We start from the raw sequence: 24,809 nt of genomic DNA, 5'->3' as shown, positions 1-24,809 counted from the left end.
GAGAATTTTCTGCACTGGGAGCTAAAAGTGGGAGGAGAACGGAGACTTAGCAACTCTTTGCCAGGAGAAGATTTAAGCCATTTGGATGCTTATGTTGCAATATCCTCAGAGAATCCTGAATTTCCTCAAGGCTGGGCTATCGTTACGCAATGCAAAAAGCCTGTGCAACTGGAAGTAAATCACTTCAGGCAGATGCTAACAGAAGGACTCGGGCAGCAGTCATAATCCGCAGTGATTACTAAAATGCTTTCAGATTCGGTGGATTCGCTCTTTGGCTGAACAGTGGCCTCCTGGAGGTGCTCGCAGCGCTGCCAGAAGCCACCCTTTGCCAACAGCCCTGACTGCCACCTCCGCCAGCCGCCGCTCGTGGCCCTGCGCTCTGCGAAAATCTCAGGGAAGCCCGGTTTGCCCAAGCAGAGACTTTGGGCGCCTGGCAGCGCTGGTTTGCTTCCGTGTGTACACGAGACAAGGAATGTCATAAAAGCAAACAACGAAATCCGGTACCTTCCCGACAGAAACCCAGCCCCCCCGCAGCTTCTCCTGCAGCCTACTGCCTGTGATGCATTTCGGCCACCCCCCCCGCAGGTTTAAAGACAGGGAAGTGTGAGAAATGGACAGCTTCTGTAAAGAAGTTTATAGCAGAGGAATTATCAAAGAAGGTGGTCGTCACAGGAGGGACAGGGCTCAGACTCACAACAAGGCTTTTCCTATCTGCACCAATGCCTCCCTGCGGATACGACTGCGAGAGCAAATGGTGGCATTTTGAGCTGCATTTCCTATTTTCCAAGCTGAAGCACTTGGCAAGTTAACAGTGCCGAAAAGTCACTGCTGGAGGGCATTTACAGCACCTGAGGTACAGCAAAGGAAAAGCAATTGTTTCAGCAGGGAAATCTTGCCCTCTCTTTTATTTTCTCATTATTTTAACTAAGGCTTTTTTGCCATTCTACAGGTGTCACAGACTGAACACGTTGGGTAGCACAGGCCAAGAGACACGGTGTCAGCCTCAAAATAACCCAAATTACGTGCATAGAACCAGATGATGAGAAACCTCTTACCTCCGTTCGCATCTGTGAGCTCTGTTCTTCTCAGGAACCCCAGATAGCCAGTTCGAGCCCAAATAGTCTGTGTGTCTCCAAAGCTGAGTCTTGAATTAAAGTGATCTGATTGCAACGATTCATCTCCATAGATGGTAAAATACCCACTGGCATTGTGAGTGCTGTGAACCCATATCTAAGTTAAAAGCAATTATACTGGTATTAATTAAAGTAGCTTTCCAGAATGAGGCATTATTGAACACTTTTGATGCAAATATTTTTAGTCATAGCTAGATAATACTATCATGCCTGTTAACATGTTTCTGAACCCGTAACTGAGGCAGTTTTAGGCAGAGACCCCAGTCTAACCTCGCTGAAGTCGGAGTGCAGATCTGAGCCATGCCCGGGGGAGAGGGATGCTGGACTCGCGGCTGCGGGGACGCCTCCTTGCAGCCCCCTGGCCCCAAGTTAGCCAACGACCTGCACAGCCTCCTTGAGCGGCTCAGCCAGCTCCAAGGTCTGCTTAGTTCTGGCAGTTTGCAGAAGATCCGGCAGATCACAGTGCTCTTTCCACAGATCCCCCTCCCAGTTCAGCGTACTGACTCCAGCAGGGCATCCTCCATGAACACCAGACACACAGATTATTTTAAAGCGTGAGGCCGGGAACCTTCACCTATGGAGAAGGATTCTTTTCATCTAACTCAAGGCACCACAGAAATACTTACGATTTCATAGTAATGAAATCTTACAGAAGAATCTTAACAATTAGATTGTAGTCTTAATTATGACTAAGCAAATTCTTCATTTTGTTAATTAAATCTTTAATTGCTCATTGAAAATAACATTGTTTTCTCTCTCTAGAAACATAAAATAAATTGGAAAAACATATAACCTTGCTCAAATCAGCGAACAAGAGTACTTCAGTGCATTGAAGCACAATGATTATAAAGCAAATAGCACTAGAAAACCACCTAGCTGAAATTAGACTAATCAATAAACTTATGTTTTCATGTAAATTTCCATCAGAATTAGTGAGGCACTGAGTAGAAAACAGTTAGAAAAAGCAAATTTTTTTCATTTTTTTAACAAACTTGAGATATTATTAGTATTTATCAAGTATATCACTAACAATTTTAATAATGATACAAATATCATGCTACACACTTTATACACTACAAAGATCTGTATAATTCACCATTTTCTTAACCACACATTTGTTAAGACATGTTATAGGAAACCACTGACATACATGATGATAGTTTTATCTCTGCAATTTAGTTCAAAGCACACAAAGGTTAAGTTTTCCTGACTCACCTCACCAAGATGAGAATCTCCTAAGGGTCCCTTTGTTTCTGGATTAGCAATAATGATACGCACTCCTGGGAGGATCTACGGAAAGAAACCATGAAGGCAGTGAGAAAGCAGATACTGGCTTATGCAATCGTACGCTGACTCTTCGTCCCCCAAAAACCTTCATTAGAAACTAGAAGAAATCCTTAAAAAGTTAAAGCAGACTTATAACATAAAAAATTAAAATAGTCCATAAATGTAATAAATTCTGAGATATCTGGGAAATGCTACAAAAGCTCTTCTCTTTGTGAGAGCTGTTCCACCACTAAAAACTCCTCAGAAATCAAATGTTGACCTGGAATACAAAAACCCTACCAAACGGCCCAAGTCTCTCTGAGAGGATATACTAGAATAGAAAAACAAACCCGCTAGCCGCATGAAACTGGCCTGAAACCAAGAGAGAGCCAGAGGCACCATGCAGTCTCCCCAGCACGAGGCCCTGCCAATGACTTTGTGTAATGGCCATTCCAGACTACAGAGGTGGGCAGCTGGTAAACCCTAAACCAGAGAAGGGAGCATCCTCTGCACACGAGTGTTCGTAAAGCTGCAGTCAGAAAACTTCAGGGGAGCATCCATAGTGCGAGGGCAGTTAGTGAGCAGGGAGTGCCTCGGTGGCCCAGTGCAGCGGTGACAGCACCTCTCCTTTCTCCCTAAGGCAGAGCATGCTTAGCAGCAGACCTCGGTCACCGGCGCATGGCCAGACACTGCGGCCAGGGACGGAGCTGAGAGCAGCACCCCAGTCTCTGTGTTTCAGCCCTGTGTCCTCGCCCTGTCCCCCCGCGATGCCACCCACCAGGGACGGTCCCTCTGCAGGTGACCAGTAGCCTGTGGGTACAGCGCTGGTCATCTCAGACCAGTTCTCAGTGCAGGTGGGTCTACATCGATAGAACTGCCTTCACCAGTGGCACATTTGTTAGTTGTTTCAGGAGTGAGATGCAGCGGATTAAATATCTTCTTTTAGGCAAAAAGAGGGAAATGCTTTTTGCACAAAAGAGGGAGGTACAGCTTTGGAGAGAGCAGCAATGCATCAGCTACCACCACCGTGCTGTAACCGCAGCAGTAACCAAAGGTCTTCAGTCTGCACAGCTGATAAGGCCTTCAACACCACATTGAACATGAACAGACATGGAAATTTACTGAAAATATTTACCATAAAAGTTATCTTTAAATCTTCTTTCAGTACTTACTTTTCCTGACTCCATGAGGGGCAAACTATGTGGAGATCCTCTTTCGACTAAACGAACTCTGTAAAATACATGTAAAAATAATATGCATAATACACGGTTGCATTTATTTGCTTTTCATTAACATTTATTTCTAAAAGGAATGGTTAGTGGTCACAGAGATTACTGTTACTTTTGGAACAGATGAAGCTTATATCCTGTAGAACATAACCGGGCCCAATATTTAATCTTTGTCAAGACTTACGGCTGGGAAAATAATGAAAAAAAGATGTGTGTGAATGTTTTATTAAATAATAAATTCTTCAAATGTAGTTGGTGCCTTTTATTTGTTTTTGGTACTTTTGTAAATGGAATTCCATGCACACATTTATTCACAACAAGAGGGATCTAAAATATTGATTTCCCACAAGAACGTCATAAATGCCAGGGCACAGACAGAAAAGCATGTGAGCTGAGTGAGCAACCACATTCCATGAGTAGCTAAGAGTTGAAACCAAAGTCATATTGAAATAGCTCATAACCTGGCCTCAGCTTGGAATCTGCATTTGCAATCTTTTAATTATTTTCAATGGACAGTGGTTGATAAACATTTCAATAACAGAAAAAGGCATTTAATGAAAAATGTTATTACTGCTGAGGTCAGACCCTTTCTTTGAGTGTGGCTTTCTGGTCCTTCCTATTCCTTTCTTAGATAACTTATTTTTCCACTAAAGGAACCGAAATGACAGCTCTCCTTCAGTGGTATGACGGTCTGGAAGGAAATTTCTCATTTAACCTTAGAAAAGTACTCAGCAGGTTAGAATGGAAGAGACTTTAAAGTCCTAAAACAGCTGATGATCTCAGCCAGTACGGTGAAGAAAATTTGGTAACATCTAGACATTCCTGCATCCTAAGTGAGATAACTTCAAAGCTCTAACAGCCCACGGAAACCTTAAACTTCCCACTCCCGAACATTTTTCATAATCTACTTAACCCAATTTAATCTGGACTTCTGTCAAAAGAGCTCTTCTTACTCCTTTCCTCCCCTCAGCTCTGTGATTAGAAAGAAGAAAACCAATACAAGATGCCTAAAAACCAACCGTGTAAAAGGCAAAGATGAAATGTCCAAAGAGAGGAAGACATAGCTACGAGTAGATGGGTGGAGAACTGGATCCGGTTAAACTGATCATAAAACTGCAGTCTGTTAGGAGCAGTCACGATAGATCTTTTTTTGGACTGTTTTGAGGTCTTTTTATAGAATGAGTACCACAGTGCTCAGTTTGGGAAAGGAGCGGTGAGACACAGAGAGACCTCAGCTAGAGGTCCCTTTGGAGAAGAACAAAGCTTTGGCAAGTTGAGCCCCTAAACACAAAGGAGACGGAAAAAGATCTTTTTTTTCCTTTTTTTAATATTTCATTGCTCCAAAAGTCTTCTATAAAAGTTGGGACTGTCGAGGTCAAGGCAGGAATAGTGAATAGTGTTTTATCTGCAGTTCTGGGAAGTCTCTCAGCCTTGATGGATGGGGCAGGGCTAAGCCCTGAGGCATTGCACATCAGTGAGAACAGTTCCTCGCACTAACAGCAAGAGATACAACCCAAATATCCAGCGATTTCAGACTGATTTTCCACGTCATTTTGAGAGGAAAAAGATGTGAAGCGCCCTACAAAGGGCACTGCCAGGAGCACGCACGGCTAGGAAGCTGCAGCCCGACCTGCTCTCCTTCAAGGTGCGTAAGAGGAACCACCTTCCAATGTTTATTCGACTGCCACAAAACTCCCAGACAGACAGAGCCTGTTGCTTTAATTATCACTTCTGCGTGTTACCTTTAATTTTGTATTGTCTTGTTTTGCACTGTATTGCTCCCTTAAACCTCAGTTGTGTTACAGGTGTGCACACGCGCCTACGCTTACTACATCATTTTCTGTAAGTTTTTTCTTTACTACATCATTTTCTGTAAGTTTCTTCTTTCCCACAAGCTGAAGAGCAGTAGGGCCACCACTGGCTTCCCAGCAAAAGCAGTGAAGCTACGACACCCATCTGTTCCACCAGGGACACAGACACAGGGCAGCAGAAACCCAGGCCACAGCAGCTTCGCTATAAGGTGTACATGCAAAGCTAAACTCATGCTACTCTCTAAAGAGTACGTCTCCAGAGGCCACACTTGTGTTGCTGTTCAAACGGCAAGCTAAATCATAGGTATTTAGGAGTACGTAGCAAAGGCTTTAAAAATAACTTGTGCATATGGAAACAAAATCAAATATTGCAAAAAACAGTTAACAATGCCTATATTTCTGCCTTTTTATATATATATATTTGTTTAGTAAAATCTGTACTAGTGTATAAATAGAAAATGCCTTTAACTGAGTTCCTCCAAACAACTGATGTCTCCAGTCTTTAGATATGTATTTGCAGACAGGTAGCCGTTCTTACAAGAACTAGACATTGTCTCCATCACTGGATACCTCCTTTAGCAGAGTTAGCTAATTTATTATTAACCAATATCTGTCAAATAGATTTAGTCTTAAAAAAAGAAACAATTGAAAAGACCTCAGCCATATGCAGTGTTAAGAAATATGGCGTAAGAAAGGTCAGGAAACAATTTCTTTAAGATTGGTTTAAAAAGTATTTGATTTGGATAATGGTAGCAATAAACCTCTGGGGCAGGAAAAGAGTATGTCAGAGCTGTCCAGCTGCCCAGAGACTCTGTTGGCCTTTGCTCCTTTCCTGTTATTAAGACACACTTCAACGAAGTGTTGCTGAACTCCAGGCCTAGCAGAAATCACATATAATAAAGCTATACATTCCACAGTCAATGAAGTGACTACTGGAAATGAATCAACGCTCATAAATCTGATTATCTCTTTCCTCTTCACTTTTGGCATCTGTGCTTCCCACCTTGTTCTTATTATCCCTAGCGTATTCTTCTAGCTCCCTCTCCACCTATTTCCTTTAACCTCGTCTGATTTTGTAGCACATGATGATCCAGAAGGCGCAACTTCTCAGTTTCCCATTCTGTCAAACCACTCTGTGCTTTCTGTCTCACATCCCTACAGAGCTATCACGGCAGCACACTAAACATAGACACGGCATTTCCTGGAGGTTTTCTGCAAGGGCCCTCTTAGCGCTGAAAAACTTGGACTCCTTTTTAAAACATTTCTGCTAAGTTCACAATTCATTTGGGAACATGCTGTTAAACCTCTAACTCTGAAATAATAAAAGATATTTCAAAAAAAATAGAAGTAAAACATTAGATTCTGATGTTACCGACTCCTATGTGCACACTTGATTTTAAGTGCGTAATAGTCTTATTAACTCTATGGGGACTAGTACTGTGAATTAATTATGGACATTAGGCAATAATTTTAAAAATGAGTTTTACTGTGCCTCAGCATAAAATAATTCAATTGTTCCCACTCTTTCCCAAGAGATTTCCATTTTTTGACTGACAAACACAGGCAGCAGACACGACTGAAAACTTCTTTGCTTTCCCTCTCGAGGGAGCAGCATCGCTATCAAGGCTGGTCTGGTAGGCAAGGTAAAAAAGCAGCCCATTGGGCCCTTGCACAACACCACCTCTGAATCACCCAGGTGATGCTGGCAAAGAAACCCATGGCTCCTTACAGCCGTCTTAGGACTACGTTAGTAAACCTTCTCCAAATACACGAACAATCACAAGGTCCTTCCAGACAGCAGAGGTCTAGAAAGGGCACGACCTGTTCCTCTGTGGTGTTCCAGCCATTCTTTGTTGGGAGTGAAAACAACCTCTTACAACGCAAGTACAGAGCCTTCCCACTGGTTTCTGCTGCCTTTGAGTCGTGCTGGGAAGGGCAAAGGAGAACATGGCAGCAGAGCCAGCCTGGGCAAGGAGCCTGGAAATCAAGCGGATGGGAGAAAAACGCTGCCCTGGGGCGTGACAGCTGCGTTTGCACCTTCTGGCGGTTTGCAGCCAAGCTGAGAGGGAAAAGATAAATGAGTGACCCAATGTCGGACAGCCGTGGAGTTTCTCTCCCACCAAACTGTCTCACTGGAGGGGAGAGGCAGAAGATGGTTAAGAATCATTGCAGTGTTGCAAACCTATAAGCAACAATGATATGCTTATCATTTCCTCTTGTTATTTCTAACTAGCTCTCCACACCCAATTCAAAAATCGGTAGGATTTACATAGTATAGCATAAGACAGTATAATTTTTGGAATTTTCTTCACTTGTTCTTAACAATTAGCCTTCTTCCTTAAAAAAATCTCTAACGAGAGCTACACAGTTGAGAAAGCTGCCTACATTTCAAAGTTTGGCTACTGGGATTTAATACGGAATGCAGCTACAACACCAGTATGTGCTGAACTTCTTTTCTAGTTACAATTTAATACATTGGACAGATTTCGCCTCCTTTAAATCAAACACTTTCTATAGAAAAGTAGGACTGAAATCTGACTTCAGAATGAAAATTGGCAAGGTATTAAAACGAACCAGCATTGCAATCACTGTGCAGCAAGGGGGATATCGAAACACAGTAACAATGTCTATCTGCCCAACTGTCTTACATGAAACTGTAAATTTTGTTTATGTTCCTTTTTAGATCTGGTCGGTTCGGTAGTGAAAACTCTCCAAAACATATTCCACAGCTTGCTTGTATTTCACACTAATCAGAGAGCAGAGCTGTTAACTACTGCTTTGGGAATCTGCAGGGGCTGGAGCGTGCAGAGCCGTGCTAACCAACGTTACGATGCCATAACTGGGCAAACCTTCAAAGCCGGCTGTGCTGTTGCTCTGAGCAAGACTTTGGATTCTGTGATTCTAATAGAGATGGAAAGAAGCTATTAGGTCATCCAAGTCTCGCTCCCTGCCAAAAAAAGACTGTTCCCTGCAGTGCACTTTCGAGTGCTTTGTCTACTCCTGTTACGGCATTTCAAATGATGGGGCTTCTTCCACTTCCCTTCCAAGCTTGTTTCTCAGCTGAACGCATTTCATAGTCAGGAACCTTTGTACTGCGACGTTTGGCACAAACTGTTCTTAGCTTCCTCTTGTTATTTCTAACTAGCTCTCCACACCCAATTCAAAAGAGATTTTCCCATTGTCCCTTTTCAAGTATAACTCAGCTAAAGAGTTTGCCTTTTACCCTAACACTTGGCCAAAACCCACTTCTTGAACTTTTTTCTTCCCTTTATAGCCATTCCCACAAGCTGAGCCATGGTAACTGCCCTCCTCCTCCTTGCCATCCTGCCAGGATCTTCTGCTGTTAGCCAGGGCCTGGGCACTGAAGCATTGCATCTTCCATCTTCTCAAGCTCTTACTTTCCTACCGACCCTTAATTATTCTTCCTCCTATCTTGAGCGGTCTGTTCTCACATCATGCCATTTTGCAGTCACGCCAGCTTGGAAGTCCAGCTTCTTGGTTTGTTAAATATTTTCAGTGTTCTATTTTGCGCGCTGCTTTATTTCAGCAGCCTTTTAGGATGCTGCCACTCTTGAAAACCTTCAGCAAAAAAACACAGAGGAAAGCAGATAGGATGTGATGCAAGTGTAACCTAACAGATATTGAAAATACGCTGTATATATAGAAAATACCAAAATTTGTCTCGTAAGCCCCCTCCTTGTCCACAGCCTTTCTGTGGCAGAAAGAAACAGATGATGGTCTCTTCGGTTTCATTCCAGCCCCATTTCTTAAGTTTTCCTGCTGATTGTCATCTTACAATAGAAGTTGAACTTGTGGGGAAAAAGTGAAATATTTTCCTATCGTGCAAGAAATTGATGTTTTGAAAAATTTTGCGTATTAAACTGGAACAAAAAAGTGAAATATGGAAGGAAGCTGTAAACTGAATCTGAAAAAAAATGTTGCAGGTCAGAAAAAGAGGTTATTTCTGTTTAGTGTTTCAAATTTTTTGTTTTGTTTTGAAATTTAAATTAACTCTCCAAACTGAAAATGCTTTAACCACTATCAGCAGCAAAAATTCCAAGGTTAAGAGTGTTTTGACTACTTAGAGAACTCTATCTTTTTCCTTAATCTGAAAAACATCTGTTAAAACTGACTCTCCTGATTTCCAACAAAATGGTCTTTTCTGGTGGAAAAAAGACAACCACCCACTTCACTACAAATCTTAACCAAAATCTAATTGTAAGGTATTTAATGACAGTGAGCACATGTGCACATCCTGGCCTGGGGTCAGGGCTCTTTGACAGTCCAGACTTTCAGTGCAGCTCCTCTTTACTGAAATAATAAAATACCTCTACATAAACTATTCCAGAATTTACAAGTCAATGAGCTCATTCTACCAAAAATGGAAATATGGACCGAAGAACATAAGCTCTGTCTTCCAAAATGACACACCCTGTTCAAACAGCCAGATCAGGAAAGCAGGAAAATGACATAGCTGAACAGTTAGGCTGAAGGGAAAATCCAGATAATGAAGAAGAGTTTCCCTGCATCATCCCGGCTAACTCAGAGCAGTTTTCCACCCATCACACATAAATTCAGATAATGGATAAAGACAACTGCGACTAAGAAAGGGAGTTTTGGGATTGAGGCAAACTTTAGCCAACAAAATGAACAACCATTAAATCTTCTATATGTCTATGACATATTTTAATCCTGTTAATTCTATAATCAACAAGTTCAGTTAAAGAATTAGCACTAAATCACTTCCTTTAATGTAAAGACTTTTCTTCACTATGAACCTAAATTATACTTCATGTCCCAAATTCCCTGAGGTCAAAAGCAAACAGCTTCCAATCCTTCAGACGGCTGAACGAAGAAGCAGAGAAGGTTACACCAGGATTTAAGACAGTTCAGAAAGTTGCAAAGTGGTCGAAATGAGGCAGGAACTCTGGTCCAGGAAGGGAAAACTCAAAGCATCAGGGATTAAAAAAGTAATAGCCATTTTGTCATAGAAGACTATGGGAATAGGTAAAAAAATCAAGCCATTTTTATGTCTGTTTCCAACCTTGGAGTACTTTAAATTCAGCCTTTGTTATACATGAACCACATCAAATTTCTTTAAATTAACTTTGCACATTGTGTAAAGCCCAATACACCACTATTTCAAGCGAATGCAGTGGAGAATCTTGCCTCCCTCCTGGCCCCGCCTCACACCTACTGTGCCCCATCAGGCACAGCATCACCTTTCTCTGTGCTCCGGGGTCACATCTGCAAAACCAGGCATAATACTGCTCTCAGCTGTTGGCTTTTTATTTAGACTATAAACCTCCCAGGACATGTTGTTCATTGCTAATTGTTTTTACATCACTTTTCATAATCACAACTGTGATATGATGATTCTGTTTAATGCAATATGCTTTTTCTGTTTTGTAACCCTTTATCTTCCCAGTTGTAACTGAGAAAAAGAGACTCCACACACAGGGAAAGCTTTCACTGTAACAACTTCGGGATCTGGAAACTTTTTCATGTAATTAAATTCCTCTATTTGCTGTTAACAAATGATACAAATAATTTTATTTTCCCTGATGCAATATTAATATTTGATATTTACACAACATTTTCAAAGGTAAAATTTCTGAAATCAAGTCATTCCCTTTCACCTGCCTCCTTATCTTGCTACAGGCTTCAAAATTCACACCAGCAGCTGACTCACGGAGAAGGCACCCTGCGTTTTTGGGGAAGAAGTTTTAGAACGTTCCCTCTCCTTAACAACCACCAGGGACATTTCCTGTGCACGGAAAACCTCAACACACGGAGCTATTTTTTTCAGTTGAATTATAACTGCTGATTATCACTCTGAAGAAAAGGTTTGTGGTGCCACGAGCAGCAGTGCACTGTACAGATGAAAGCTCTGAAAAGGGACAGTCCTTTTCACAGGAGACTTACTGGGAACCCCGGCTGAGCTTCACAAGCCTCTTCACAGAAGCAAGCTCATCTTCTGCAACAGGCACTTCTAGTATATGTAACATAAAGAAGGAGATGGAAGTCTTGAAGCAACATATTAGGAGCTATTGAAAAGAGCTATTTAAGAGGTTATTACATCTCTAACAAACTTAGTAAGGATTCCTCATATAAAAACAGGATGTTTTTACTGCTTTTCAGAGCTCTCCTTCCCAGCTCTAAGCATTCGATATTCTTACAGCCAAAGACTCCACTGACAGGAGCCCAACGAGTGCCTGAGGCTAGCAATGCTGGAGTGGGTGACAAAGGTGACAGAGCCCATTTCCCAGGAGTAGCTGCCAGCACAGCACCCTCCACTGAATTATTCATGGCGAAAAACTGTCAGTGCGTGGGACTGCAAAGGCCTCATCCTCCGGCAAAGGCTGGCAAGCGAAGAGGGGAAAGGAGGGGGATGGAAAGCACTTGGGAATTTCCATCTCCCACAGCACATGCAGTCTGTGGCTAGGCCCGCAGCACCTACAAAGGCTCGCTCCAAATTTTACGTGTATTCGTTAAATATTGTTCCTTCCAAAGCAGGTGTCTCTATTGCAAAATGCACTCTAAGGTGGCGGTGTGGGAAAGCAGCACGTTCTCCTCCACTACTGAAACAGGAAATGTACCCTCTGTTTATCACTCTCGGCATTTTTAAAGAATCACTCTTAAGTGCTCCATTAGTAGTATACACGAAAATGAGGGAAACCAAGCAAATTATGCCTCAGAACACACTCTCTGTAAAAATCAAATACATAGTACATTTTATCTGTAAAGAAAATGGAAGAATGAAAATTCCATTTAAAGACTTTCCTGTAACTGTATGGTTAGACTCAAGGCAAATTCTGGGAGAGATAAAGTAGTATGGCTTGTAAGTGGAAAAAAGGAAGAGTTGTTCATAAATCTTTTTCAGAAATATGAGCAGCCAGCTTGTTTTATCAATTCCCAGCTTCTGTAAGGAGCACGATTGAAAGAGAAGGACCTGTAACACCACAGAAGCTCTGAAATGGGAAATACTTCCTTTTTTTTTAACAGCATCAGACATTCTTCAGGAATAAAAATGTTTGTGTATTTTAATAAGCTGGAATATTATTGGGAAATTCAAAACGGTTTGTAAAAAACAAGCTAAAATGGAACTATCTAGTTCTTTTACTCATGTTTGAAGAATCACATGCAAATGGCATTTGCAAACAATTGCACAAATGTACAACTGCATGACACCTACTTTCCTGAAAAGCTATGGCTTTTTGTTTTCCCTTTGCCTTACTTGGTACACACGACAGTATCCGCTTTCCCCTAAGCCCTCCAGGGAAATGTAACTGAAACTTCTTGATTTGTAGTTAAAGTATGATAAACCACATCCTCTTTAAAAAAAACACATCTAGAGCCAACTCTTATTGTCCTGTTCCACTAAAACCATAATATTCTGATCCTTGGAAGATTACTTCATCAAAGAAGAAACAGACTTGTTTCAAGGGAGGAAATACTTCAAGAGCTACTAAACTTTCCTTAGAAAGCACAGAGATTGCATTGTAGCGTTCCCATCCTCCCAGTTTACTCTCACAGCTCAGACTGACTGGGACAAGATGCGGTGATTTCCCATCTGAAAGTTATGGGATGTTTGTCCCTTTCTCCTGCTCTGGAACAGAAGTTGCTTTCTGCCTGGAAACATGAAGCATCTTTCAAAGCTTTTCTAACAGTTACATTTACAAACTTGGTTATAGCTCCAGATCCCCATACATAAACGATCCAGTCCCTTAGATGATGCTCTGAACAGTTTGCTCCTCTTCAGTTTCCCAATGTCATCAGCTTTATTCCTAATCACTGACTATCCAGCACACAGAGGCTGAACAAGTCTCTCAGTCTGTCCCTCGATGCAGGCAGGAACAGCTAGAGAGAACCTTGCCTTCACGTTAGACAGACCAGAACTGCTCCTCTATGTCAGAACTGGAAGTGTTGATATGATGCTTATCATCCTCAATCAATTTTTCTTTCTGGAAGACTTTTTTCCCACACATCAGAAAAAGTGCCAAGGGGATTTTTGAGACAGCAGTGTTTGCATGGCAGAACCTAAACACAATACCACTAAAAGGCAAAGGCTACATCTTCTCCTGAGCAAAAACCACGAAAAACGAGGAGAGCTTTGCCAGTACCATGACAGACAGCTTAAACTCACTAATGAGATTCTGCAAGCTAATGGGCAAAATGCCCCAAAGCCATGCATTTCTACAAAGACTCCTTAAAGGCAAACTGCATCGTAACTTCTCATACTTAAAACTTAGAGGGACTTGGGTTTTATTGTAAAGACCTAAACACCTCCTCCTCTCAGCTGAGTTGCCTCTTCTACTGACTTCACAGGGATGAAAGGCTTTTCATTTTTCCATGAAAAACCTGTTTGTGTGATAATAGCAAAAAGCCCAAACAGCTGAAGTGTCCAACCATACCCTGGGCTGCATCCCCAGCAGCGTGGGCAGCAGGGCAAGGGAGGGGATTCTGCCCCTCTGCTCTGGTGAGAACCCACTGGGAGTCCTGTGTCCAGCTCTGGAGTCCCCAGCACAGGAAAGATGTGGACCTGTTGGAGTGGGGCCAGAGGAGGCCACAAAAATGACCCAAGGGCTGGAGCACCTCTCCTATGAGGAAAGGCTGAGAGACCTGGGGCTGTTCCGCCTGGAGAAGAGAAGGCTGTGGGGAGACCTTAGAGCAGCCTTCCAGTACCTGCAGGGGCCTATAGGAAAGATGGAGACAAACTTCTTAGTGGGGCCTGTTGTGATAGGACAAGGGGTAATGGCTTGAAACGTAAGGGAGGGTAGATTTAGACTGGATATAAGGAAGAAATTTTTTATGAGAAGGGTGGTGAAACACTGGCACAGGTTGCCCAGAGAGGTTGTAGATGCCTGGACACATTCAAGGCCAGGTTGGATGGGGCTCTGAGCAACCTGGTCCAGTTGAAGATGTCCCTGCTCACTGCAGGGGGGTTGGGCTAGATGGGCTAAAGGTCCCTTCCACCCCAAACCATTCTATGATTCCGTGATTCTAAAGCAAGAGACAATCTAAAGAACAAAAACCACGGGTAATGTGTGACACTTGGAATTAGAGCCACCCATATGAAGAGATCCTTGAAGCTTGGGATGCCCGGAATGGCGCTGCTGGAGGCAGTACTTGACACAATCCCTTCTGTAAAAGAGCGTGTTACGCATGCAGCACTGGTGGCTTTTTGAGGCCAATGATTTGTGACGTCTGCATTTTGAAGCCTTCACCAGGCATGTAGCACCTCAAGCCTCAAAATATTCTGCATGCTTTACCTACTGAATCTCACTGCAAAGGAAAAGGTGGCTGTGTGTCCAAGGGGGCAATAACATATTTTAATTACCGCTTTGGACCCCACACAGAGTGAATAGCTGAGGATGGGGATTTTCTGTAAGCTGTGACTGGGCTCTGTATGCTGTAACCTGTTAGAAGAGCTGGAGAAAGCACTTCTCCCCAGCACATCAGGGAGTGCTCTTCAAAGTTTCTTTCTTGCTACCATTGGCAAATGGCTTTCAAGTATGATTAATCAATTAAAGTTTCACAAAAGGTAACCATTTTACTGTCACTTGCCATTAGCATGTCTCCTGCTGACATATTTCCCCCCCAGCCACTTTTCCCTACAACGTGACCATAAAACAGCTATCCTCCACGCCACGACTGTGCTACGGAGCACTGCTGCGGCTATAGTTTAGATAATAATTTAGCTAAGTAGCTCTTTGTCTGGTAACCCTATAATAAGAGTATTTTTCAAGGTAGATGGAGTAGAAGTGTTTGAGAATTAGAAAAAAAAGCTCCCATGGCTTTGTTGCTTGGTATTACCCGAAACAATGTATACACAACATGAAAGTTGCATTAAAATACGGAGAAGGATAAACAACTGACAACCTGAATAAAAGGCTATTTTCCTTTTCCTGCATGAAGTCTGAAATGCTGGAATACATTAAAATGGAGCCAAAGCCTTAACTGATTCATTCTGACAGAGCCTGCTTTTGAGACTGGGCTCAACGTATAAACAATCTATAAAAATAAATCCTAAGTAACTGTTTTCACATATCTTTGAAACACTTCAAGTGTTCCCTTCTTTTCTTGGGCAATGAGATTCAGAATTTCCATCCTTCAAAATCACCTTTGTCAATGAGATAATGTTTGAGCAATTCTGATGGAAGTTCAGAGCTCTCTGAACACCCCGAAGTCCAAAATGAAAAATAAGATTTAACACAACATACAAATGACTTCCCAAGAAATCAAATCTGCTAGTGAACTAAGTATATACAAGGGTCGCTTTTTTTTAAGAGGTACGCTAACTTGCATCACTCCAAGAAGGTGTCAGTGACCATGTAAGAAAAGATACTTACTTGTACAGCTCCACAAACTGCTTGCCTAATAAATAGAGTAATCAGATTAAAATAATTGTTCTAATGATGGAGTGGGAGTATTTCAATGAGAGACTATGGCTACCACAGGCCACACATTGAATGACAGCCAGACTAAAAATTAATAACTTGAACCCAAATATGTCTTGGTGCTTCTCGTCTGTTTGGCAATATCCTACATTTGGATTTGGCTCCCTCTTTGGTGCCAGCTGCCTCACCATGTCTGTGACCAAGACACTATCGAAGCAGCTCACCATTACATGTAGCTCAGAAGGAAATCTGATAAACCACAAAAGGGTTTAATAAATTAAATTCTTCCATTTTTCTAACCCTACTGAAAAAAATACAGACTTCGCAAGATGAAATGGAATAATTTAAACGATCATGTAACACACTTATTATTTCACCAAAGGAAATACTGGAATTTAAAGACAGGATCAGAAGGATATGAGGGGTAAGGATGTCTGCGTATATGAAACTAGAGATGATATCAAATAAAATTGAGAACAGTGTTTACTAACACTAGTTGAAAGTCTTCATTCTTGCCCAGTTTGGTACAAAATGTGGATGTAGTTCAATAATCAGCTTAAATACAATTTGTAGTCAAAATAAGGGGAAACTGTCTATTACAAATGCACGATGATATAAAAATCTTCATCAATACCTATGTGACTTGACTAGTAGCTCTCTCCTCCTAGAATTCTAAGCCTCCACTCCATCAGAGCTGACAAGTTGTCAGTACCTGCCACTGAACAAGAAGACTGGTGACATTTTTACCTGCTTTTGGAGGTAGACACAGATTGCACTGAATTTGCTTCCTTCTACTTTTTTGTCCTTTTAAAAGAAACTCCAATACTGAAGCAGACCTTTCCTTGCCCCACTTAGGGACAGCGATTTTCATAATCTTTTTTTCTTTATGGATAAGGCTTTGCTATAGGAGAGAATATGAGGATGCAAGGGGATGTTTATCTTTGCAGGATCTGCAGGAAGTTTCAACTAGAGGAGATCAATGATCTCCTTCAGCCATCACCAGATGGATCCTTCAGCTCACTGACTAAAACTCCTGAAGAAATCCTCTATACAACATTTTAAATACGAAATATATAGAAACGTAAAAAAAATATTCGTATGTTGAAATTTTGCACAAATATTCAAAGCAGTCAAAATATTTCAACATTTTTTGTGATATTTTATTTTTTATTCATACCAGCTTAGTTTCAAATTTAAAGTAATTTCAAAATTTAAACTAGCAGGTTAAACCAGTCACATTTTGAAAACAGTTTTGAATGATTCTAAAAAAAATATGTTTTAGGATATTCGCAAATACATTGAAACATTTGAAAATCCAACCTGACCTCCTGAAGAACCCTTAAAAAACATTTTTGCCTTGTCTATGAGAAAGGAAGGTTTAGTTTTGAATACACGAGGTCTATTCTCAGTTTGATGAAGTGGCTTGTTTTGCCAATAAATAATTTTTTACCAAGGACTAACCTGCTGTTAAGGATGAGGAGGCTGTGAAATTTTTATGCTAATATCAGAGGTGTATTTTTTGTTCGACATTTTAAATTTCATAAACACATGTACATATTGTTTTAGAACATCCCGGACAAAAGGGATGCTTGCGCTTTTAATTTACACCTTTACTGCTACAAAAGCATGTAAACGTTATAAAAGTCAACATCCTTCACATATATGATGTTTTGGTATGACGAGCAAAGGGTCTCTCTCCCTCATTTTTATCTTCCAAGCACTTCTCAGCTTTTAGTGTAATTAGGCATCTTATGCTTAACCACCTGAAAGACTTTCTGAGGAGGACATGACCGGTCTAAAAAGATGATGGAGTGATCTGAAAACCAGCAGTTTAGACAGCAGGAGAAGAATATTAATATATTTAGTAATAAATAGTGGTTGCACTCCTTGGCACAAGTTTCCTGAACCTCCAGGTGAGCCCGGTCCCAGCCATTTCCCTCAGCTGGCAGCTATGGCCAGAGTGGCAGAGTGCCAGCAGCTAAACCAGTGCACTAGTGGTAAACAAACCACACAGAGGCACACACAAAAAGGTCTTTGAGAACCTCCAACCTGACCTAAGAAGCAAGCCATCCAAATCCAGTGAGAGCTGGGAGGAAATGTCTAGTTTGCTTGACCGATCACCCCTAGATCTCCATCCAAATGGTACATAGGCTAGGTATTTTGATGTAAGCTCCTATCAAACATCGACATTTTCATAAGCTGTGAAGTATGCAAACATATAATTACTGGGCGAGCTTGAAATAGTTGTATTTAATCTGATTATTAATTTTTATAGATGTGAATAAGATTTGAATAATCTCCACGTGATGAACTACAGCTACTTTTTGCAGCAACTAGGAAGTGTTATCATGACAAGAAAAAAAAAGGTGTTTGTTTTTTTCAAATTCTGGAAAATATCTTCTAAAATATAAAATACAAAAAAAATTTTTTCACATTAAGTCTACAGTGTAGATTTTTCATACTGTTGGGGGACTGGGTGACCTGCAAAGACTTGATGGGTTGCTCCGATACAGTCTCACAGCTACGTACAGCAATCTTGCAGTTACTGTTAAGCAATAGCGACATTCAGTTCCACTAAAATGGTTAGAAACAGTGAGTGTGAAGAGACTATGTCAAATAAAGTTGTTTTCTCCCTTAACTTATGACCCATGAATCTAATTCTAAATTCCACAGGACTGAGTAAATGAGACAGATCTTTAATCCATCATATTAAAACCTACATTACCACGATTTGAGAAGCCAGCTCTGACAATCTTCTTTCATGTTCTGTAGGACTAGTCACTATATATAAATTAATACACTGCAAAGTCTGATCTCAATAACAATGCATACTTCTCAATGACATGCTAAGGCAGGGGAATACTATACCCATGGTTTATGCAGCTTTTATGAACAGTAAATCTTATTTCCTTTATATAAATATATACAAATTTATTTTTATTGTTTATAATTTTTATTAACTAACTGTGAATGTTATGTTCTCTTTCTATATATATTTGTTTCTATATACTTCCCTTCCAATGAATACTCTATAAATTTCTTTCTCCTCTCAGAAAAAATAATTCCAAATAAGGAATTAATCTACATTTGCTATTTTCTTTCCCGTCTATAGCTATAACTCTATTTTTAAAGATTCATTAGATCTTTCTCCTGAACTTGAATGATGCTTACATGTATCTACCTACTTTGTGTTCAACTTTCTTTATTTCACCCATTTCAGAGCTCTGAGATTAGAGCAAACACTATGGGTAAATAAGTCTCATCTTACTGTGTCTGTTAAAAAATGAACGTTTGATTTCCAAAGTTAGTCATGTCAGCTTCCTTCCTCATCAACACAGAAAGAAAGGTACCTTAAAGGTCCATTCACCCCATGCTGGTGCCTGTCTGAGATTGCTGCAATACACTGGTGGTGTGCGTGACCGCAGAAGGAGCCTAGGAGACCACGTTAGGCTGGATGAGATCTGTCCCGGCCACAGTGTTTGCTGTGCTCTTAGGTAAAGAAATGCTCCACTTCTAATTTCTTTTTTACAACATTGATCATTCAGCTTCTCAAGTAAATCTCCTTTCAGTCACACTTCAGTCTTAACTTCAGTCCCCGCGAAAGTTATGGAACGAATCATCCCGGGGGCTATCACAAGTCAAATGAAGCACGTGCTTGGGAAAAGCCAGCATGGATTCACCAAGGGCAAATTGTGCTTGACAAACCTGATTGCCTTCGGCGACAAAGTAACCTCCCTGGCTGATGTGGGGCGAACAGTGGACATTGCCTACCTGGATTTCTCCAAGGCTTTCAATATGGTTTCCCACAGCCTCCTCCTAGAGCAACTGATGCGTTATGCTCTAGACAAGTGGTCCATGCGGTGGATGCACCCAGAGGGTGGTGGCGAACAGGTCCTCTTCGAACTGGCAACCTGTCACAAGCGGGGTCCCCCAGGGATCGATATTGGGTGCAGTGCTGTTTAATATCTTCCTAAGTGATCTGGATGATGGGATCAAGTGTACCCTGATGAAGTTTGCTGACAGCACCAAACTGAATGGGGAAGTGAATACTTCAGAGGGGAGAGTCACCCTGCAGGAAGACCTGGATAGGCTGGAAGAGTGGGCTAACAAGAACCTTGTGACATCCAACAAGGACAAGTGTAAGGTCTTGCACCCGGCAAAACATAATCCAGGAGTGCAGCACAGACTGGGATCTACCGGGCTGCGGAGCAGCTCTGTGGAAAGAGACCTGGGGGTCCTGTGGACAACAGGCTCAATATGAGTAAACAGTGGGCTGCTGTGGCAAAGAAAGCCAACTGGATGCTGGGTTGCATCAACAAGGGCATCACCAGCAGAGATAAAAAAGTCATTATGCCTCTCTACTCAGCGCTTGTCAGGCCACACCTGGAATACTGTGTTCAGTTTTGGCCCCCACTATGCAAAGAAGACATGGACAGGCCGAAGAGGGTCCAGAGAAGGGCCACAAATATGATCAAAAGGACTGGGAAACCTGCCACATAAGGAAAGGCTGAGAGAACTGGGTTTATTCATCCTTGAGAAAAGAAGGCTGAGGGAGACCTTATCACCACGTTCCAGTATTTAAAGGGTGGCTACAAAGAAGATGGAGACTGCCTTTTTACAAGGAGTCACATGGAAATGACAAGGGGTAATGGGTACAAGTCACCCCTGGAGAGATTCCAACTGGAAACAAGAGGAAAATTTTTCACAATGGAAACCAGCAGCCCTTGGAATAATCTCCCTAGGGAAGTGGTGGATTCCCCAACACTGGACACTTTCAAGATTCAGCTGGACACAGTGCCAGGCCATTTTGTCTAGACTGTTCTTTTGCCAAGAAAGGTTGAACCAGATGATCCGTGAGGTCCCTTCCAACCTGGTGTTCTATGATTCTTTCAAAAGTGCAATGCTCACCTAACACTAGCACCTTTTTACAAAACAGGTTTTTTTTTCGCTGGGTAGAGTATTAGCATGGGCTGTGTCTACACAGCGTTACAGTTGCTGGGCCAGGAAGACTAAGTTTTCTATGGCTGGGTTATGCAGACAGAAGCATCCCAAAGGATGGATCAAATGTAAGCATTATTGTTGGTAACACTGTGTGCAAAAGGAATGAAGACATGGTGAGAGAGTCAAGTTCTCTTGCAGTTGCTTTCTTACACCTGCCAAACTCCATGTACTACAAGAAAACATCTATATGTGCATCTGACTTAACTATCCAGAGGATAATTTGACCCTGCAGTGCCCTGAGTTCTGTACCCTACAAGCTGAGTCGGTCACTTTGATATAGCCAAAGTTGGTACTCACCTAAGGGGAGCAAATTCTCTGTTAACCTTTTAAGAAGGATGAAAGCAAAAAAAACAAAAAGGAAAAAAAAAGCCTAATTTGAATAATGATTTTTTAAAGGAACCAGGACTGGTGAACACTGTCAATTAAATGTTCACCTTTTCCAGAGCTAATAGAAAACTTTTTGTTTCGTTAGAATTTTGTAAAGAGACTACCTGCTAGCCTTTTGACCAGAGTGCTGGAAAACTGAAATACATGTGCATGGGTATTTTCTAAAATTACACCTAAAATCACAAGTTTCCCTCCAACCATAAGATTTCAGACATCTCCTTAATACCACTAGTGGTAAATTTTAATTCTCGCTTCTTGTGTATGTATCTAACATTAAAGATGGAACTAGAAAATACCCACAGTTACAGAATGTGGTTGCTCACAGTGGCTGAAGCCAAATATCCATTCCCTCGTAGCCTTGCAGCATTAAGAATTGCAGCAAAATCCCCTTATGGTCTCCCGACTGCGTAACAGCCACCAACCCAGGAGAAACACCTCTGTGAAGCTACAAGGCCCAACGGGGCTCCATTTCTTAGGGACCGGCTAGGCTGCACCGCCTGAATACAAGTGTCATGAAACCCTGAAGGCAATAAAAGCAGGGAATCTTGTTAGTTGTTGCAGTGGTGACGTCAGATGCTTCAGTTTTACCAATGGCAAAATCAATTAGCCAATTAATAGAATTGTCTATGTCCGCTCGCTGGTAGGAGTTAGCACAAATTCTGAGGATTACAAAGGTTTCCAGGGACCGCAAGGTGTGCTGAAATAGCTTTCTTGCTAGAAACTCTGTTAATTGTGTGTGTTAGAGAAAAAGAAAAAGGTGGTTCCGACCTGTCATGCCTCAGTGCCCTCATATCAACATACACTGTGGTGGGATCTGGTCCAGATGTTCCCTGTAAACAACAACATCAGCTAATCAGAACCTGAAGGCTGGGAGGAGAAAAGACTTTTACCCCCCAAATGACCAAATGTTCATTTCACTGTTAATTATGCTAATCAAATGGCAAGTTATATTTAAGCTATTCATCAAACAAAGCTCAGCTTTACAGAATCAGAAAGAGCACTGGAAAACATACCTACCGTCAGGTACCTGTTACCTTGGGGTTCGGAAAAACGTCAAGCGGCCGTACCACTTAACCAGACACATGTCAACATAGGTTTTATTCACTACAGAGGCCAAGTAATCAGCACGTGGATACATACAAAAAATGTTAAACACATTTTGCCATAGAAAGGAATGCAGAAATTGCTGAGGAGACACAGTTTAATGGCAGAAGCACATGGTCAGGAACGTGAAGCATGGTTTACTGAGAGTCTTCCATACATGCAACAGAGAACATACTTGAAGCTAAAGATAGTAAAGGTAGCACGCATGACATGAACCAATGTGGACTGAAGGTCTGTAAGCAATTATTCTGTTCCTTTTCAGTCTTCCACTACATAATTTAAATCCTTGCTTTATGCCACAATATTCAGTTACTTGAAAAGCAGTAGACTAATTTTTAGTTTCCTTTTATGCAGAGACGATACAGTTTTTTAAGCCCTTCCACCCACAGCTTTGCTGCAGTTTTGTAACCTGCTATGATCTTCCCTTATCTGAAACTTCAAACTCATCACCACTGAACATCATGTGAATCCTCCATGCTCTAGCCTAGGGCTCCTTTCTCTGCTGCACACCACACGTCACTGGTAAGCAGAAAGCTAGCAGAAAAGCACAACTTCATTTTGGAACACTGGAACTTTGGAAATTTTCTTTTCAGCAGACAAATTCACTTAACCCTGGTAATCTACAGGTGCAGGAACTCCTTTACCAGTTATTTAGAGGTTTACTACTTCAAACAGCAGGCAACGCCAACTCCCAGTGATTTCTGTCCTTTTTAGGATATATTATAGAGTATAATTCTTCACATTAGGAATGTCTTGGGCTAGATTTTGCATTTCTGCATTGCTGGCTGGTAGTTCCACAATTTGTTGAGCACTAAAAATTGCAATGAAGTTCCACAAATAGATAACTTTTGTATCTAAAGGGGGAAAGCGTTACTACTACCAGTTGATACTTACTGTACAGAAACTGATAGTGACCCACCACCAGAGGAGAAAAAGAGTAATAGAGCTGCACATGCATGTTAGCCTCTTTAGCTTGTTACACACAATACAAGATACAATATCCTCTCTAGCTATGAACGACACAATTTTCAGTCTACTAGTAAACTCAGCAGTGTAACAGACTAGTGCTGAGTGGAGAACTTCTTTGAAATATATGCAATGTTAAAAAAGAAAACAAAACCAAGGAAAAACTGGTTATCTTTAAAAATAAAACTAAACCTGAATTGGTTTATAAAATAATGGAAACAGTCAAGTTCAAAAATCACAGACTATCACTAAGGTATTTGTTATTTTCAGTGTGAACGAAATAGTTACAACAGAGAGCTAATATTTGATGAAACCTGCATCCAGATAAAGCTATACCGGACTTGTTTATAATTTCATAGAAGGATCTGAAAATCTCCAAATCTCCAGACTCAATTTCTAGTCTGTCCCACTGTTGGAAGCTGATAGGTGGGTATTGAGGGAACATGAAAATCCCCTACCTGCTCGGCCAGCTTCCCCAGCCTGTGAGGCTATAGCAGCAGGAATAGCAGGGATGAGGGAGAGAAGGAAAGAAGGTAACACAAGACAAAAATAATAATAAAAAAATGGGAATGAAGGGTGGGAGAAAATAAAAGAAGAGAATGCAAAAAGCAGGGAGTAAAATAAAAAGAAAAACAATGTCAAATACAGGAATCTTACAAATTAACCATTATACCATTAAAGGTTAAAAAAAGTAAAAAATGAGGTGTCAACATTTTAGTAGAGCAACAGAAGAGACAGCTGTAGACTGCTAACCTTGGACAAACAGACTTAAATGGTTTTAGGACACTACAGACAATGTTGTTAGTGGAAAACATGTCTAGCATACTGACTTTTTTTTTTTGTTTTTGGTGAAGAAGTCAGTAAACATTATAGCCCTGCTATTTTAATGCACATCCATTGAGGCAGGGGTTCCAGGTCTGCCATTTCAGAACTAAAAAAAAGCTTGTATGACATGTCCTCTGGAAATCAAAAGTAAGCTCTAGTTTTGGAAAAAAAATATTAGTATACAATGGAGCAAGATACACCTTGTCTCATACAGAGCAACCTGCTCCTAAAGTAAAATAAAATCAAGGCTTCATGCACAACCTAATTACTAGAAGACCATAACTAAATGGAGTAACTTCATAGTTCAATAACTCTTCATTCTTAGTCTATCTGCTATGATAAGCAGTGTAATATGTATTAAGCACAGTAAAATTAAAAGCCAATAAAAGCCCCTCAGTTCTCCACCACGATCGATAATGCAGCGAAGAGACACAACACAGCGGTGACTCGTCCTAAGCTGCTCCTGTCAGGTGGAGCATCGAACGCCGGACGGCTGCAGCAGGACTTGCCCTACAACTTGTGAAAACAAACAGCTCCGAGAGCCCTGGCCTCCCACATCCCTCTCATCAAACTCCTGAACTCCAGCACAGTTAACGATTACAGGAAGCCGCCACAGCAGCATCTTAAAACAGGCTTAATTTGGATGTGGGGGAAGATGAAGTATTTAAAATATAGGATAGATCTGCT

General features: G+C 41.3%; 1 protein-coding gene across 6 annotated transcripts in view; it reads right to left on the bottom strand.

Annotated features, from left to right (window-relative positions):
* Window positions 1-24,809, bottom strand: part of DIP2C (disco interacting protein 2 homolog C) — a 326,462-nt gene that overhangs the window by 9,167 nt on the left and 292,486 nt on the right. For 4 of the 6 annotated variants that reach the window (XM_075419735.1, XM_075419734.1, XM_075419738.1 and 1 more), the window contains 5 exons: window positions 23,756-23,785; window positions 21,996-22,057; window positions 3,572-3,629; window positions 2,349-2,423; window positions 1,056-1,230 (listed from right to left, as the gene is read on the bottom strand). In XM_075419735.1, the coding sequence (XP_075275850.1) occupies window positions 1,056-1,230; window positions 2,349-2,423; window positions 3,572-3,629; window positions 21,996-22,057; window positions 23,756-23,785 (400 nt within the window). The remainder of the gene's footprint in view (window positions 1-1,055; window positions 1,231-2,348; window positions 2,424-3,571; window positions 3,630-21,995; window positions 22,058-23,755; window positions 23,786-24,809) is intronic. The other 2 variants (XM_075419736.1, XM_075419739.1) reach the window with 1 other exon arrangement.

This window comes from Opisthocomus hoazin, chromosome 4 (assembly GCF_030867145.1).
Source record: "Opisthocomus hoazin isolate bOpiHoa1 chromosome 4, bOpiHoa1.hap1, whole genome shotgun sequence".
Lineage (NCBI taxonomy): Eukaryota > Metazoa > Chordata > Aves > Opisthocomiformes > Opisthocomidae > Opisthocomus > Opisthocomus hoazin.
Note: the sequence above shows the minus strand (reverse complement) of the source record. Positions and strands in the feature narration are given on the sequence as shown.